The 15643-nt window shown below is 32.5% G+C and overlaps 2 protein-coding genes and 1 long non-coding RNA gene across 3 annotated transcripts; 1 reads left to right on the top strand and 2 right to left on the bottom strand.

Annotated features, from left to right (window-relative positions):
• Positions 1-3186: 3186 nt before the first annotated feature.
• On the bottom strand, positions 3187-3773 carry LOC111907247 (copper transporter 6). The gene has a single exon (XM_023903028.3). It carries the CDS (start codon positions 3666-3668, stop codon positions 3204-3206), a length of 465 nt encoding a protein of 154 aa, XP_023758796.1. The 5' UTR covers positions 3669-3773; the 3' UTR covers positions 3187-3203.
• Positions 3774-4208: 435 nt separating this feature from the next.
• LOC111907246 (UDP-glycosyltransferase 76H1) lies at positions 4209-5921 on the top strand. Its single transcript, XM_023903027.3, has 2 exons — positions 4209-4790; positions 4853-5921. Exons 1-2 carry the CDS (start codon positions 4307-4309, stop codon positions 5716-5718), a joined length of 1350 nt encoding a protein of 449 aa, XP_023758795.1. The 5' UTR covers positions 4209-4306; the 3' UTR covers positions 5719-5921.
• Positions 5922-10357: 4436 nt separating this feature from the next.
• Positions 10358-11521, bottom strand: LOC111907245 (uncharacterized). The gene is made up of 4 exons (XR_002855466.3): positions 11380-11521; positions 11096-11181; positions 10661-10731; positions 10358-10571 (listed from the first exon to the last, which is right to left on the bottom strand). It is a non-coding gene; the product is annotated as an uncharacterized LOC111907245 (long non-coding RNA).
• Between the last annotated feature and the right edge of the window lie 4122 nt (positions 11522-15643).

Genomic DNA, 15643 nt, shown 5'->3' with positions numbered 1-15643 from the left:
ACTCTCGGAGAATGAAAAAGCATCGCCTCTGCCTTCGCCACCATGATCGTCGATGATAGCCACCATCTTGCACATTAAAAGCCTGATTACACTTCTATATCCAACCATCTCTATAATCGAATGTCTCCTCCATTCGTGAGTACCATACCTTTCAACATCCTAGGGTTATCGGTTGTTAGACCTCATATGTCGAAAGCAGGTGAATGAAATTAACAAGGAAGGATAGTTGGGTCTCGCCTCCAGCAAGGCGACAATCCGACTAAAACCTACACAGCAACCTCAAGTCTCCAATGGCCACAATGGCTTCAGTAATCGACAACAAAACTGACACAGCAACCTTAAGTCTACGACGATCTGCGATTTTTCGAGTTATCTGGTGATTTTTTCGATCTCATGAGCCGTTTCTAGAGAAGAGGGTAAGCGCTATTGATTGAGTTTTCTTGTTACTGCCAATTGTTCATACTTTCTGATAAACCAATTATCTACCTTCCCATATGCTTTAATCAATCAATTTCATCCTATTTTTAATCAATTTTGATGATGGCAGACGGGTCATCGTCAGTTGTGTTCTTTATAATCAGTCATGATTATAAACATGGTTGTACGTATGATTAAAAAATGCTACGTTTATCTCCAAAAATCGTAGTGTTGGTTTTGTTTTCTGTAATTTTTGAAACTATGTGAGTATCAAATTTGGTGTAATTATTACAGCTTAAAACAATTAGGAACTCAATGGGAATTAGCTTCAATTTTGTGTTCATTCACCAATTGGGATCTTGTATGAAGATGAAACTTGGAAGACCTCTTTGAAATCAATCCATCCTGTTTGGCTGCTTGTTTACATATTTAATTGCAATTGGTGTCATGAGCAGTTCCTCTTGCTAATCTGATAATTGTTGGACCCGATGTACTTTTCTTTTACACTCAGTAAGTTGTTACAAGTTACAAACCCTTTATGTTTCATAGTTAATAGTTAATACACAAGCCATTGGTTATATTAACATCTTCCATTTGTAGTTAATCATCAATGAATCAATCAATAAATATTCAGTTTGTAATCTTATATGTATACAATGTCAGATGTCTCATTTGCAGTTAATCATCAATGAATACTCCATGAGGCTGGTTCGAGAGGAGCAAGGAAAGCAGCCACGACAATGCAGGTGAGGGGAAAAAGCCAAGAGGCGGTTGCCTCTTTTGATTTCACCAGAAACACAACCCCATCCTGGTGGTTATTCTTGGCAGAGAACGAAGAATAAGAAATGATAATTTTTACACTATTTTTATTTTGTATTTATTTATGAATAGTAGGGGTGAGCAAACCCAAACCAAGAAACCGAAAAACCGACGAAACCGAAACCGAAACCGAAGCAAAACCAACGGTTAGGGTTTGAATTTTCTAGAAACCAAAAATTCGGGTTCGGTTTCGGTTTTTATCTAGAAACCGACCCATCCAACCCAAGAAACCGACCCATACTTAAAACCGACAAACCGCCCCAAGAAACCGATCCATCCAACCCAAGAAACCGACCCATACTTGTTTGTGTTTTTGTTGTAATAGACTATTTGGGGCTTTGGTTGTAACTTATAATAGACTATTTGGTTATAAGACTCATGTTTCTTAAAGTAATTAACTTCAATTTGGTGTTTTTTGAAGTATTTAACTTCTTGCTTTATTTTTGGAAAATGGGTTTGAACCCAAAACCCATGGGTTTAAACCCAGAACCCGTCAGTGTATGGGTTAAACCGAAAAACCGCTCAAGCCGACCTCAGAACCCAAGAAACTGAACCGATTAGAAACCGATTATATTGGGTTCTGAAAACCAGAAACCGACCATTTATGGGTTGGGTTGGGGTTGGGTCCAAAACCGACCCAATTTCATTTGTGATATCAGTGTATTTATGTGTGAATAACTATTTAATTATACATAATTGTTTCTTTAACATTTTTGTAGATCCAATGAATAAACATGCATATAGTGGGAGGTGGGAGATTTACCAAATGAAACACTGACACAAATAGATTTCGGAAGGAGCGCAAAGATGTTTTATTCATTTATGATTGTAATTGTAGTACTAGTTTCTGTATCAAAAAAATATATATTGTAACTTATTCATTTACTATTATAATTATATTCTTATATGAATAGAAATGTGTTTTATTTATTCATATATGAGTATCATTTTAGTTGATTTTATAATCTTTTTTTCGGGTTTTATTAATTTATTATTTTACAAGTGTAGTCATAAATACATCTGAGTTAATTCATTTATAATTTACAGTTTTATTCATTTTAAAATGAAATGTATAAATCATTATTTATGAAGATATTTAAAAAAAAAAAATGAGGTAAACCGATAAATTATTCATTCTCTTGATATTTGATTGCTAAAAATGAAACATAAAAATGAAAAATGAAATGAAAAAAAAAAACGTTTTTTTAGATAGAAATTAAATCATGATTTTATTAATTATTGGTTCATTAAAAGAATAGGATCTAAAAAATAAGATATTTTGGGTAATTGTCATCATAATCACTAAAATTTAGGAAATCATAATTTAATTAGATGGTAAAATTCTATTTATGTCATCTAAAAATGATTGGTTTACAATTGTTCTCGCGTTCTCAATCTTTTAAGTGTTCTGGTTTGATCATCTTCCTATATATATATATATATATATATATATATATATATATATATATATATATATATATATATATATATATATATATATATATATATATATATATATATATATATAAACAGGGTAAACATAATCCCCTCAATTCATAACCAATCCCATCTTTAATTCAACAAACATAATAGATTACATGAAAAAACAAGTGAATCAACTAATAAAAGCTCTTAATCTTTAATTATATTAGTATACGTAGACAATATTCAATTATATTAGTATATGTGGACCTAGGTGAAATAGGTGTTATTAGCTTAGGAGTAGATTAGGTTTGTCGGTTAAAAAAAAATGAAACCTTTAATTATCAATCATATATCTAGTAGCTTAGTAGTATGATATAAAAAATTAAAAATAACACTTTGGAATGGGATTTATGTAATAACATAAATAACTATGCTTTAAATTTTTAGTTAAATAATATTATCAAAATGGTATCTTTTGGAATAGAGAGAATTTCTCTTACTACAACATACAATATATTTACAAAATCTAGTCAATCATAGAACTAAAAGGCCATTGGAGTTATCTCTGAATCGATTGTCTTTCTCGTTGCATGAAAGAAATAGTACCCAAGACCATGACCAGCTACCGCCACAACAAATACACCAATATTAAACGACATCACCGCCAACATTAGCATATATGAGAACACAACATGCATAACGTGTATCATTGTACGCGCTATACGGTTGGATTTTGTGGGAGTCATGTTGGAATGAGCCAACCATTCCATCATCATAGCAAGAAGGAATATCAAAATAAGTGACAAGATATACAATATTGTGTTTGTTCCAGGAAATCCTTCAAAAAGAATCCAAGCATTCATCCCCCAATAAAAAGTCATGTGTGTCATGCCGTGATCCAATCCCATCATACCATCCATTGACATTGATGTTGTTGGCGACACTCCTCCTATTGGTCCGTTGTCCATCATCCCCATTGATCCGCCGCCTTGGTGGTCCATATCCATGTTTATTGGAGATGGATGCACTTCGAACGGAACTTGGGGATCGTTTCTTCTTTCTTGTTTATTCTCTCTATATATTTACTTTTTGTATACCTCTTTCCGATTCATAAAATTTAAATTCTTAGAATTCTCAAATTCTTAAATCCTTAAATTTGGAATATTTAGTTTGGCACCCATATTTTGCGAGACAGACGCGTATAGTTTAGTGTGTCTTATTGAGCACGTTCATATCCATTGGTTGTCCCGTAAAAAACGCAATGTTATTTATTAGAAATAAAATGTTAACAAAATCTTTATTTTTTTAAAAAAAAATTTTAATGGTAAATAAAAGAAGCTATTTTTGCTTTTAAATAAATGGGTGTTTCTTGATGTAATGATGTCTGTACTTTGTATAAACAACTTTATAGGTGTATAATATACATATAGGTTGTGTTTTATAAAGTAAATAGAATAAAAGTTATAAATTTAATAAATAAGAAAATTAAAACTCAATGTCTATAGAATAGTATATTTATAAAACATCTTTCAACATAACGACTAAATAGTCAAACCTTGTGAGCGGAACAACCAAAGTAGAGATACATCTATAAACAATTGTCACCCATTACAGAAATTAGCCATCCAATCTCCGAGAGAGAGATATGGCGGAGCACGGCGGAAGACGGTGGCAGCTGGTGCTGATATCAAGTCCACTTCAAGGCCACATGACGCCCATGCTCCAGCTTGGCTCATACCTTCAATCGAAAGGGTTTTCCATAATCTTTGCTCACTCCGAGCTCAACCCACCAGACCCTTCTAATCACCCTGACTTCATCTTCCTCCCTCTGCCGGATAACTTATCCGGCACAGGCATCTTTTCCGGCATCAATCAGTTCTTGAAAGCTCTCAATGAAAACTGCAGACCCCATCTCGAGAAACACCTGATTCAGATGATAAATACACAAAAGGAAACATCTGAAAAAGAATCAATCGTTATCATCTATGATAGCCTCATGTTTTTTGCCGGAAACCTCGCCGGCGATCTGGGTCTACCCTCCATCATCTTGCGCAGCAGCTGTGCAGCCTTCCTTCCTAGTTACTGGATCATCCCGCAGCTCCATCAAGAAGGTCGATTTCCTGTACAAGGTAATCGGCAATCCAAAACCCACATAAACAAACAATCTAAGTACTAAAATTCTGCTTTAAAGATTCTTTTTTGCAGGAAATGATTCCAGAGTTCCATCCATTCAGATACAAAGATCTACCGTTTATTGGCCTTCCAATACAAGAAGTCCTTGATTTGATCGCAATGATCAACCCCAAAATACCCCCTTCTGCTTTCATTTGTAACACCCTCGAATGTCTTGAACAGTCAACACTGACCCAGATTCGCCATCACTACCAAGTTCCGATTTTTACAATCGGCCCGTTGCACAAAACATCTCCAACTCCTTCCACTAGCTTCCTTGAAGAAGATACCAGCTGCATTCCATGGCTAGATAAACAATCACCCAAATCAGTAATTTACGTAAGCTTAGGAAGCTTAGCAACCATAGATGCAAAAATAGCAACTGAAATGGCATGGGGCATAGCCAACAGTAACCAGCCCTTCATATGGGTGGTTCGACCGGGTTCGGTTCATGGGTGTGATTGGATCGAGTTTTTACCGGAGGATATGGTAAGCGAGATGAAGGTGAGAGGTATGATCGTAAAGTGGGCACCCCAGAAGGACGTATTGGCACATTCTGCAGTTGGAGGATTTTGGAGCCATTGTGGTTGGAATTCGACCTTGGAAAGTGTATGCGAAGGGGTTCCGATGCTGTGTCAACCCTTTAGTATCGATCAAATGATGAATGCTAGGTATTTGAGTTATGTCTGGAAGATGGGTTTGGAAATGGTTGTGGAGAGAGAGGAGATCGAGAGTGCAATCAGGAGAGTTTTGATGAGCAAAGAAGGAGAAGAGATGAGGCGTAGGGCTATGGAAATTGAAGAACAGGTTAGAGTTGCAGTTACCCATGGCGGTTCTTCACGAAACTCCATGAATGATTTGGTAGAGTTCATCTTGTCATTGTAATTTAGGTAGCAATGAGCATCCACATCGATGTTTCTAAAGTATCATTGAATGTTGCCGAATAGAGTAATTTAGAAATGCCATTTTTTAGTGGGGTTATATATACATAAATGACTAAAATCGCTGTGGTTTTTGTCGCTCACAAAAAAACTGAGTTTGCTCGGCTTTGAAATAATATTAATATACCTTTTAAATATTTGTTTTAATTTGTTTTTGACATATTTGAAAAAATGGTTCATATGGTGGGTGAGGCTAACTTTAGAAACACTACATATCTGCTCCATTAGTTTCAAAAAATGGCATAGATTGTCCATTTTATTAAACATTCCCTCTGGTTGCCATTATTTTTTTAAATGGCCGATTTTTTATTGTTAAAATTTCAAAATTTGTCCATATGCTTTTCATAAAGGATCAAGTTGATTTTGTTTTAACCATCATTGTCTCAACCATCGCCTTCAACATGCACCAACACCATCTTCGAAAACCGTCACTGCCTTCAGCCGCTACCACCACCATCAGATTCAACCACCGCCACCACCACCACCTTCAGTCACTACCACAACTAGCACCACAAGCACAACCATCAACCCCTTCAAAAATCACAATCGCCACCACCTCCAACAACTACCACCACCACCATCTTCAACCACTTCCATTACCATCATCACAACTTTCAACTTAAACCGCCACCACTTTCAGCCACTACCATCATCACCATTGCTTTTAGCCACTCCGCCACCACCACCTTCAGCTACTGTCGCCACCATCATCACAACTACCTTCATCTAAGGTTGCGTATGGGTCGGTTTTGAACCCAAACCCAACCCAACCCATAAATTGTCGGTTTCTGGTTTTCAGAACCCAATAGGATCGGTTTTGATCGGTTTGGTTTATTGGGTTCTGAGGTAAGTTTGGGCAGTTTTTCGATTTCTTGGATTCAATCCATACACTCACGGGTTCTGGGTTTTAACCCATTTTCCATAAATGAAGCAACAAGTTAAATACTTCAAAAACCACCAAATTTAAGATAAATACTTCAAAAAACATATGAGTCTTACAACAAATAGTCTATTACAAGCTACAACCAAAGCCCAAAATAGTCTATTATAACCAAAATACAATCAAGTATGGGTCGGTTTCTCGGGTTGGATGGGTCAATTTCTTGGGGAGGTTTGTCAGTTTTAAATATGGGTAGGTTTTTCGGGTTAGATGGGTCGGTTTTTGGGTAAAAATCGAAATCGCACCTGGTTTTTCGGTTTTTAAAAAATTCAAACCCTAACCGTCGGTTTTGCTTTGGTTTCGATTTCGTCGGTTTTAGTCGGTTTCTCGGTTTCTTGGTTTGGGTTTGCTCACCCTTACCTTCATCCACCGTTCATAAGAAGAGAAGAGGAGAGAGCAAAAGGGTGAGAAAATTTTAAAATTTTCATTTCACGTATAATTAACCTAGATTTACTAACAAAATGTTAAAATGGAGCCAAAGTTGCAACTATTTGAAAACAACTGGTCCATATTTAAAGCGTATTTTAAAGATGTGGTTGCCTTGCCAATTTTCAAATACTAAAGGGACCATTATTGAAAAAAAATCGTGTCTTTGTTTATCAATTTCCTTATTTTCTAGTTAAAATAAAAAATTCTAACATCTCTTCCTCCATATATATATATATATATATATATATATATATATATATATATACTAGTAAACTTATTCGGGCCGTGATAATCACGGCCCTAAAGAAATGATCAGTAAGTTAGTTTTAAGTGAATCTAGAAAACCACAATTTATAATGTGAATATAGCTTTTGAGTGAAAACTATTTTATTATTATTTGTAATAGTATAAGGGCTGTAAATCCTCAAACTGTTTGATCCTAATGATTTTGATGATAAATGCATTAAGGAACTGGTGCAGATTATCTATTGAGTCTGTAAATTTCAAGAACTAATGTTTTTTTGTGATTATCAACAATTTTTTAATTCTTTTGTAATCAGATCATGATTGATTTATATCTTTTAATCATTTGGGATTAAGTTTTTCAGTAGACTATATCACATCTATTTTGATATACAATTTCGATTCTTTTCAGCGACCGATTTTATTTTGATAATTAGTATGTTGATGTGTTGGGTTTAAATAAAAGTGTTTTATGGTTTTGGGTTAACAATAAAATTGTCTTAATGCTTAAGGTTAGAAATAAACATGTTTTGAGTTTAAGAAAGTGTTTTCATGTTTTGGTTTCACCAAGTACGTTGGTACTTGTAGGTTACAAAAGTACATTGCTATTTTTTAGGTTAACAAAAGTAGGTCACCAATATTTTAGTTGAGCATTGGAACCGACCCGGGAACTGATCTTGGTGGAAAATAGGAATCGAACCGGACCGTCGGTTCTTTTCGGGTCTTCAATGTTGGAACCAATCTTTAAGAAATAGCAACATATTTTGAGAAATATTTTAGTTACGGTTTTGGTATTTGTCGGTTCTACCAATTCCGGTTCCTACAAGTTTCCGGTTCCAAAAATCCACAAGAATATTGTCCTAGTCTCGATCGATCGGTTCTATCCGGTTCCGGTTTCAGTACCGGTTACGGCCGGTTCCCCAGTCCAAATGTTCATTCCTATTTTAGTCTTTTAGGTTAAAAAAAATATGTTTACATTTGTTGGTAAAAAAGTACATTGTATTAATGTCTTTTGGTTAAAAACCTACGTTGCCATTGTATCTACCCTAGTAAATAAGAATGATTTTGTCACATGTCATTCTCTCATTCAATTGACCACTTGTCATTTTGTCATTATTTTGAGATATATATTTATTTTCCACTTGTCATTTACTTCATTTTTTATTTCCAATATATCATTAATATAACTTCCATAAATTAAACCTACCATAATGACTATTAATTTCAAATTTCAAATTCTAAATTTTAATTTCAATTTCAAATAAATTTACAATTTAAACCTTTGTGTTTAGCATTTTGTTATAATTACCCATTAGGATACAAATTTGATAACTAAACACATAATTTTAATTTATTTATTTTTTGCATGTTTTTTTCTCATAATTTTCAGTTATCTTGAATTTCAAATTCAAATAAATTTTCAATTTAATCACACCTAGTTAGGTTAACAAATAAACTTTTTGTTTGGTAAGATGTGTAATACATATGTAATCAGTTTTAATAAATCTTTTATTTTGGACCGTACATACATTAAATAAGTATATTGTCCGTTATATAAAGAACCGAATTACAAACCAAGTTTTTTAATAACTAAATATTTGGTAAGATATGTATATTGTTTTGAGTTAAAAATAAGTGATATTTTTTGTTCAAAATAAAGTACATCAATTTTAATAAATCTTTTTTTTGGACCGTACATATATTAAATAAGTATATTGTCCGTTATATAAAGAATCGAGTTACAAACCAAGTTTTTTAATAACTAAAGATTTGGTAAGATATGTATATTGTTTTGAGTTAAAAATAGCAGATATTTTTTGTTCAAAATAAAGTACGTAGCTCTTTTGTACGTTTGTACATTGAGGTTTTTTCTTCATAACATGTCGATAATTTGGATGAGAAACAAAACTATAAAACAATGTAACTGTCCAAGTACTTGGGATTAGTGTGGTGTATTGATATCAAAGGGCGATCTTGTTCGACAGTTTTCTAAGATCCGATAAATTTCTTACAAATAACTTATATAGAACATAAATAATAGGAAGCTTTCTCGTTTCTTCCACTCCATTCTATTTTTGAGAGTTGATGAGGCTCTCAACATCTAGTCTGCTATTGTCAAAACAAACTATGACACAAACAATTAGTGTCATTATATCGACAAATGAGTGAAGAAATAAATATAGTGAAAACGTATGATTTTTCTATTTCTGATATAATAATAGTATTGACTTTTATTTCATTTATACGTGAAATACATACATAAAGATTTTTGAGCATTTACCATTGGAAAGAATATCATTACACCGTAGCCGGGACACAAGGATATCCGAAGTACATTGTTCATACTTTAAATAATCAACATGCACTTAAAATAATCGGAGATGCATGCAAATCAAATGCAAGTGAAAAAGAAAATCACCAAAAACAGCAAAGAATGCCCAGTTTGACTCAAAGAAGTCGAGCATTTTATCTAAATGATTCATAAAGAAGCACTAATTCATTTGTAGTTTAATACCGGCCATTTATATCCATAATACCATATCAAACCAAATTATTCGAACAAATCAAAAACTACAGATGAAATACCCGGAAAACTGAAAAAAAAATCAGCGACTCCTATTGCCTTAAGAACCTTAAACTGAAAAAGAAAACAATATATATATATATACAACATCTTCAAAACATAATTATTACCTACTTTTCAAAAATAGCAGGATGAAACCTTACCATATCTTAGTGTAGAATCGTCTTTTGTTGGAAAAGGCAAAACATAATTATTTCTCAGGAGTTTGATTTTTGCTTTTGAAAAGGAACGTGGCATTCAAGGAAATAAAAATAATCATAGAAAGAAAAGTTTGTATGTGTTAAATACGATTCTTAGCTAGCAAATTTGAAGATGTAGAAGACTGAACAAACTTACTTATTATACTAATGTGTAATTTGGCTCAAGCATTTAACCAAACATCTCGTGTGCATAAAAAAACAATTAATTATGTGAAAAAAAACATTAACGAATCCATCAAAAACAATGACAGAGGGTAGAAATGTACATAAAATCGTCCAAAAGAAGGACCACCTGTAAACACGATGAAACTGGTATAGATGCTTGAAGAAGAAGGCTTATCTCTGAAATATGTATATTATGTACGGTAAATGCATTCCTTCTGTTTTTCGAAGTCAAAATCCTAAGACAGGGCATAACTTTAGAATCCAATTGACATTTTTTGTCTTCTAATATAGCAATGAAATTCATAAAATAGAAAATGAAAATTACCCTAGGAATTGGCATTTGGATCAAATATCATACACTGCAATCCCCACTGATCAACCAACCCCATATTGCACCTTGAAATCCATTAACAAATGAAATGAGATTTTTTGATCTTGTTAATAGGAGTGCATCGCTCTTTTAAATGCTATAAGATTGATGTAAATATCCAATCAGATATAATCTGAAAAACTATTTCTATGATGTCGATTACAATTCCATAGCAACTACTTTTAAAACATAATGAAAACAAGAGAGAGGCAACATTTTTTTGGAATAATCCGCGCTGTAAATTTTAATGAGAGTATCCACCTGCTTGTATAGAAGAAGGGAAAGAGAGGAGGAAGAAGGATCGAATTTAATGTTCATATAAAACCATTATTAACGGAAAATTGAGATTAGTGTATTAATAGCCCTAAAACTCGTAGGGAATAAAAATACGTGCTAGATGTTTGGAGCATTCATAAATCTTTAAGCCTTTCAATTTGAACCCCTTTTTTCTGAAACCTAGAAATTATCTCTGGTACCTGTAACAAATAACAACCACAAACCACAAAAATGAACTTTAAAAAGTAAGATAAATACATTCCAGGAAACTATACAGAAGAAATCAAGTGAAACACATAGAAGTATTAGGGATAAGACACGTCGAAGAAGAAAGACGACGTCTTTGAAGATGATGGTCCCCAAACATATACTATAAACACACAATTGAGAAACCTTACTTTGGTCCATGGGGGTTGGCAATACAACTGATGATGTGAGGAAAATAGTTAAACGGCTTACAAAATGACGACCATTGACACCTCCTTACCTTCAATATATGGCTGTACCACCGATTAATTTAATTGGACCAAAATCCCGCCAAAAGTAACAGCAGCACGTTTCAGATGAGAAGATAGAGCTAACAATCTATAAGGCGGTGAAGAAACAGAAGTTAAAAAGGCCGCCCACAACGTTTTTATTGGAGGACGAAAGAGATCATCCACGTGTACCATAATACAATTCTTTAGCATATATATATATATATATATATATATATATATATATATATATATATATATATATATATATATATATATATATATATATATATATATATATATATATATATATATATGGGAAAAGTGAATATACCCTTAAGGGTATATAAGTTTAGATACCCAAACTAATTATTTTATATTGTTTTGCATCATACATATACATTGTAATTGTCCAATGTTCTTATAATTCAACTTTTAATTTGATTACTTCTAAGATTTTTATAAATTTCACATTTATCTTCCTCTTACATAATTTTCATTTTCAACAATAATATATATAGCCTATGAGGTGTTCTACAAAAAGATGTGATATAAGAAGAAGACAATACTGAAATTTCAAAAATCTTCAAAGTAAATCAAGTTAGGGGTTGAAGTATAATAACATTATAATGAATATATCAAACAAAACAACTAATTATATTGAGTTTGGGTACCTAAGTTTATATACCCTTAAGGGTATATTCACTTTTCCCTATATATATATATATATATATATATATATATATATATATATATATAAGTGGTCCCTATGGTATGGTGTAATAGGCACATAAAGTTCAACTTCAATAAAATGGATAAATTCAATGCTTGTGTTATTTGATATTACAAACTTGGTCCTTCCGTCAGACAACATCAATCACTTGTCGTTTAATGTCCATCACGTACATAACATATGAGGGTAAAATGTGCTTTTTACATTGCTCGTTTAGTTACAACTTTTTTAAGTGTTTAGCCCTCTCTCTCCAATCCTTTACACACCGTTCAAATTTCTTTGTCAACTGATCTTCTAAAGCTTTAGTTGAGAAATTTGGATTAAAATGTTGGAATATGTGTCAAAGACCAGAACTAAATTAGTCAAAGTCAAAACTAAATTGGTATAACTTTATAGAATAAAAGTAAAATCTTTTTTGGGTTTCCCTTAATAACTAGAAATGACTTTAGGAGAGAGATAAAAATGAATTGTTAATTTATTATATGATTAATAAATTAATTAGAAATAACTATAATTAATTAATTGTTAATCAGAATTAATATAGAATTAATTCATGATAATAAATAATTAATTAAAGGTGTAAGGATTGAATTATAATTGTTCATAATTAAGCAAAAGAACAATTCTAGATGGTTCTATAGGAGTGGATAATTTTATAGAGGGCTTTTAGGCTTTCTAAAAGTCTTCTAGAACTTATAAAGACAACTATCTTGAATTGATAAAATTTGATTATTTTATTACTCAAATCAAGGTTTATCTTGTGATACCATAGCTATAAATAGGACCCTTGGCTTCTAAATTTAATTTAATTAAATTTAAACATTTTAATAGATTTATTAATAGTCTTTTAATTAAAACTCTTAATTAATTAATTAATAAAAACTATGAGGGTGTATTATTAAACTATTAAAAATATTAGGGTTTTACCATTTAAATTTCCAAAGATTAAAACTTTTAATTTCAAATTCAAACTATAAAAGCAAAAGAGTGTAATTTGAAACTTTTCAAAATCTAGGTTGAATCTTTGAATCAAAATATTCCTATATTATCCATATTTAACCAAATTCATTTATTTTGATAAGGATACGATGATATCAATCAAAAAAATCGATTTTAGGCAATAAAAATTAATTATGGTAATTTTCCAAATCAAAATCTGATCAAAATATCGAATTTGTAGGTAACTGGCGAGTCAACTCGTCGAGTTCACCCAACTCGTTGAGTTCATGTGTCAGACAGCCAAAAAATCGATTTCTTGTTCTTAAGACAGTTCATTCTTGCACCAATTCAATTGAAAAACATCATACGCTCTGATACCACTGACGGGTTTTAACATATCTACATTCCTATGTGATCATGCAACCCTAATTGCTTTGGATCCAAGTTTTTTTCTATTAAACATGAAAATTGAATACCAAAGCAATAACCCTATAGACTAGTATTCAATTTTCGATTTCATGTATAAACTAGGGTTATATGATTACCTCACTTGTTATATTGTAATATCAAGACAATCCTTGAAGTCCTTAACTCTTGAAAGTTTAGTGCCCCAAGTGTTGCACCTCTAATGAAGTCATAAACACCCAAAACAACAAGGATGACAATGAGAGACAAGAAATCGGCCAGGGTTTCTATCTGGAATGCATAGGCCAAAATTCCAAGTGTATGGAGGGTTTATCTAGATGAGTAAGCTGCTAGGGTTTCTGGAGGAAACCTTAATTCCTTGCTTAAGGATTAAACAACCCATGGACTCCCTCTTTAGAGCCTTTGGACGAAATATTATGGGCGTACCCATAAATTTCATCCACTCCACTCTATGGAGTTCATCGGCCCAATTTTGCAACTATCAATGATTTGCAAAACAGTTCCTCCATTATTAATAAGTTCCTTTAATCCCAAAATTAATATCAAATTAATTTCTGATTAATTACTAATTAATAATATGATTTCCAAATAATATATTAATCTTATAATATATTAATAAAATCATCTGAGTACCAATTTATTATTCATATAATAAATCTCTCTCTCTCTCTCTCTCTCTCTCTCTCTCTCTCTCTCTCGACTAGTCATCATATCACGTTGCATGAGTGAAGGCAACCCAAAAGGACCATGCTACATATCAAATCAAGTACATACTAATTATAGTTATGGGCTTAGACACCTAATCCAATAGTCTCCCACTTGGATAAGTCTAATAACTATTATGACTTCAGAAAATGACTAGCATTCGTAGCTTTCAAAAGCCATTGTCGAACTCTGATCTTATTAGTAACGTGTCCTTTAGATAAGTGATCAAATATTCCTCCATTCTACAAGATATCATATGGACATGAGACATGGATTATAATCATTTTCTCTTTCCATGTGTTGTTTCCCGACTTCCGATTTACGACGACTGACCCAGACTACAACTGAACACATCAACTTAGTCCAGGCTTGGATAAGTGCTTAAGGTGTCATCACTAAATCATCGAGGGGCCCATATATATATCACTTGTATCCCATTAAGGCTAAAAGGAACGGATAAACTTCGACTCATATGCTTTTACTATTTACTCATCAAATCATACACAACAATATGTTTTATAACATCAAGTTACTGATGCATTTATGTATTATCAATGCACAACCGACTTGTGAACAACAACTATATGTCCCCGTTTCAAGAATATAATATATTATCGTCTCATAATCACTCGTGATAAAATCCATGAAGTGATTCAAATGAGCGTAGGTTTAATCCAATATTCAAATCCCTATTTCAGGAGTACTCATGAACACTGCAGCAAACTTGTGCCATGTCTAAGCTCTTAGACAATCTACAGTCGGATTCATGACAGTCTTAATTCACTACTTACTTCCAAAAGTATGATCAACTATGGATGTTTGAATAACCTAGTTATTCGGGAAGTAAAACATGCGAAGTGAAACACACGAATAACCTAATCCAATATTGGCTCAAACTTTTGAATATAAATAAAACACTTATTATTTAATCACCATATTAATTAGACTTTACTCACTGTATAATGTTTCGATCAATCAACTTCATACTCGAAGCATATGATATACGATTCATAATGTCTTACATAAAGACATGATACAAACCAATCTCTTGCTATAATATTTCCATATATAGAATTTCCTATGTTGAAACATTTCAACATGACATTCATATATGTTCATGACTAAGTTCAATTAAAATTTCAATCTAAACTTTTAGATTCGAAATGAAGTATAAATGCCCTCTCCCTTAAAATTATCTACAACGTGACAATTTCTAAATTCTGCAACTTTGAAAATTTGTAACCTTTGTTTCCCATAATCATCATTTCTAACTTGCAACACCTTATCATAATGATCATGCTCCCACTAGCATAACAATTATGCTCTTACCAGCATAAGAATTTTGCTCCCACTAGCTTTGAAATGTACCCAAAAATCAGCTGG

Source organism: Lactuca sativa, chromosome 5 (genome assembly GCF_002870075.4).
Source record: "Lactuca sativa cultivar Salinas chromosome 5, Lsat_Salinas_v11, whole genome shotgun sequence".
Taxonomy (NCBI): domain Eukaryota; kingdom Viridiplantae; phylum Streptophyta; class Magnoliopsida; order Asterales; family Asteraceae; genus Lactuca; species Lactuca sativa.
The sequence above is the reverse complement of the archived record's forward strand: the minus strand, read 5'-3'. Positions and strand labels throughout refer to the sequence as shown.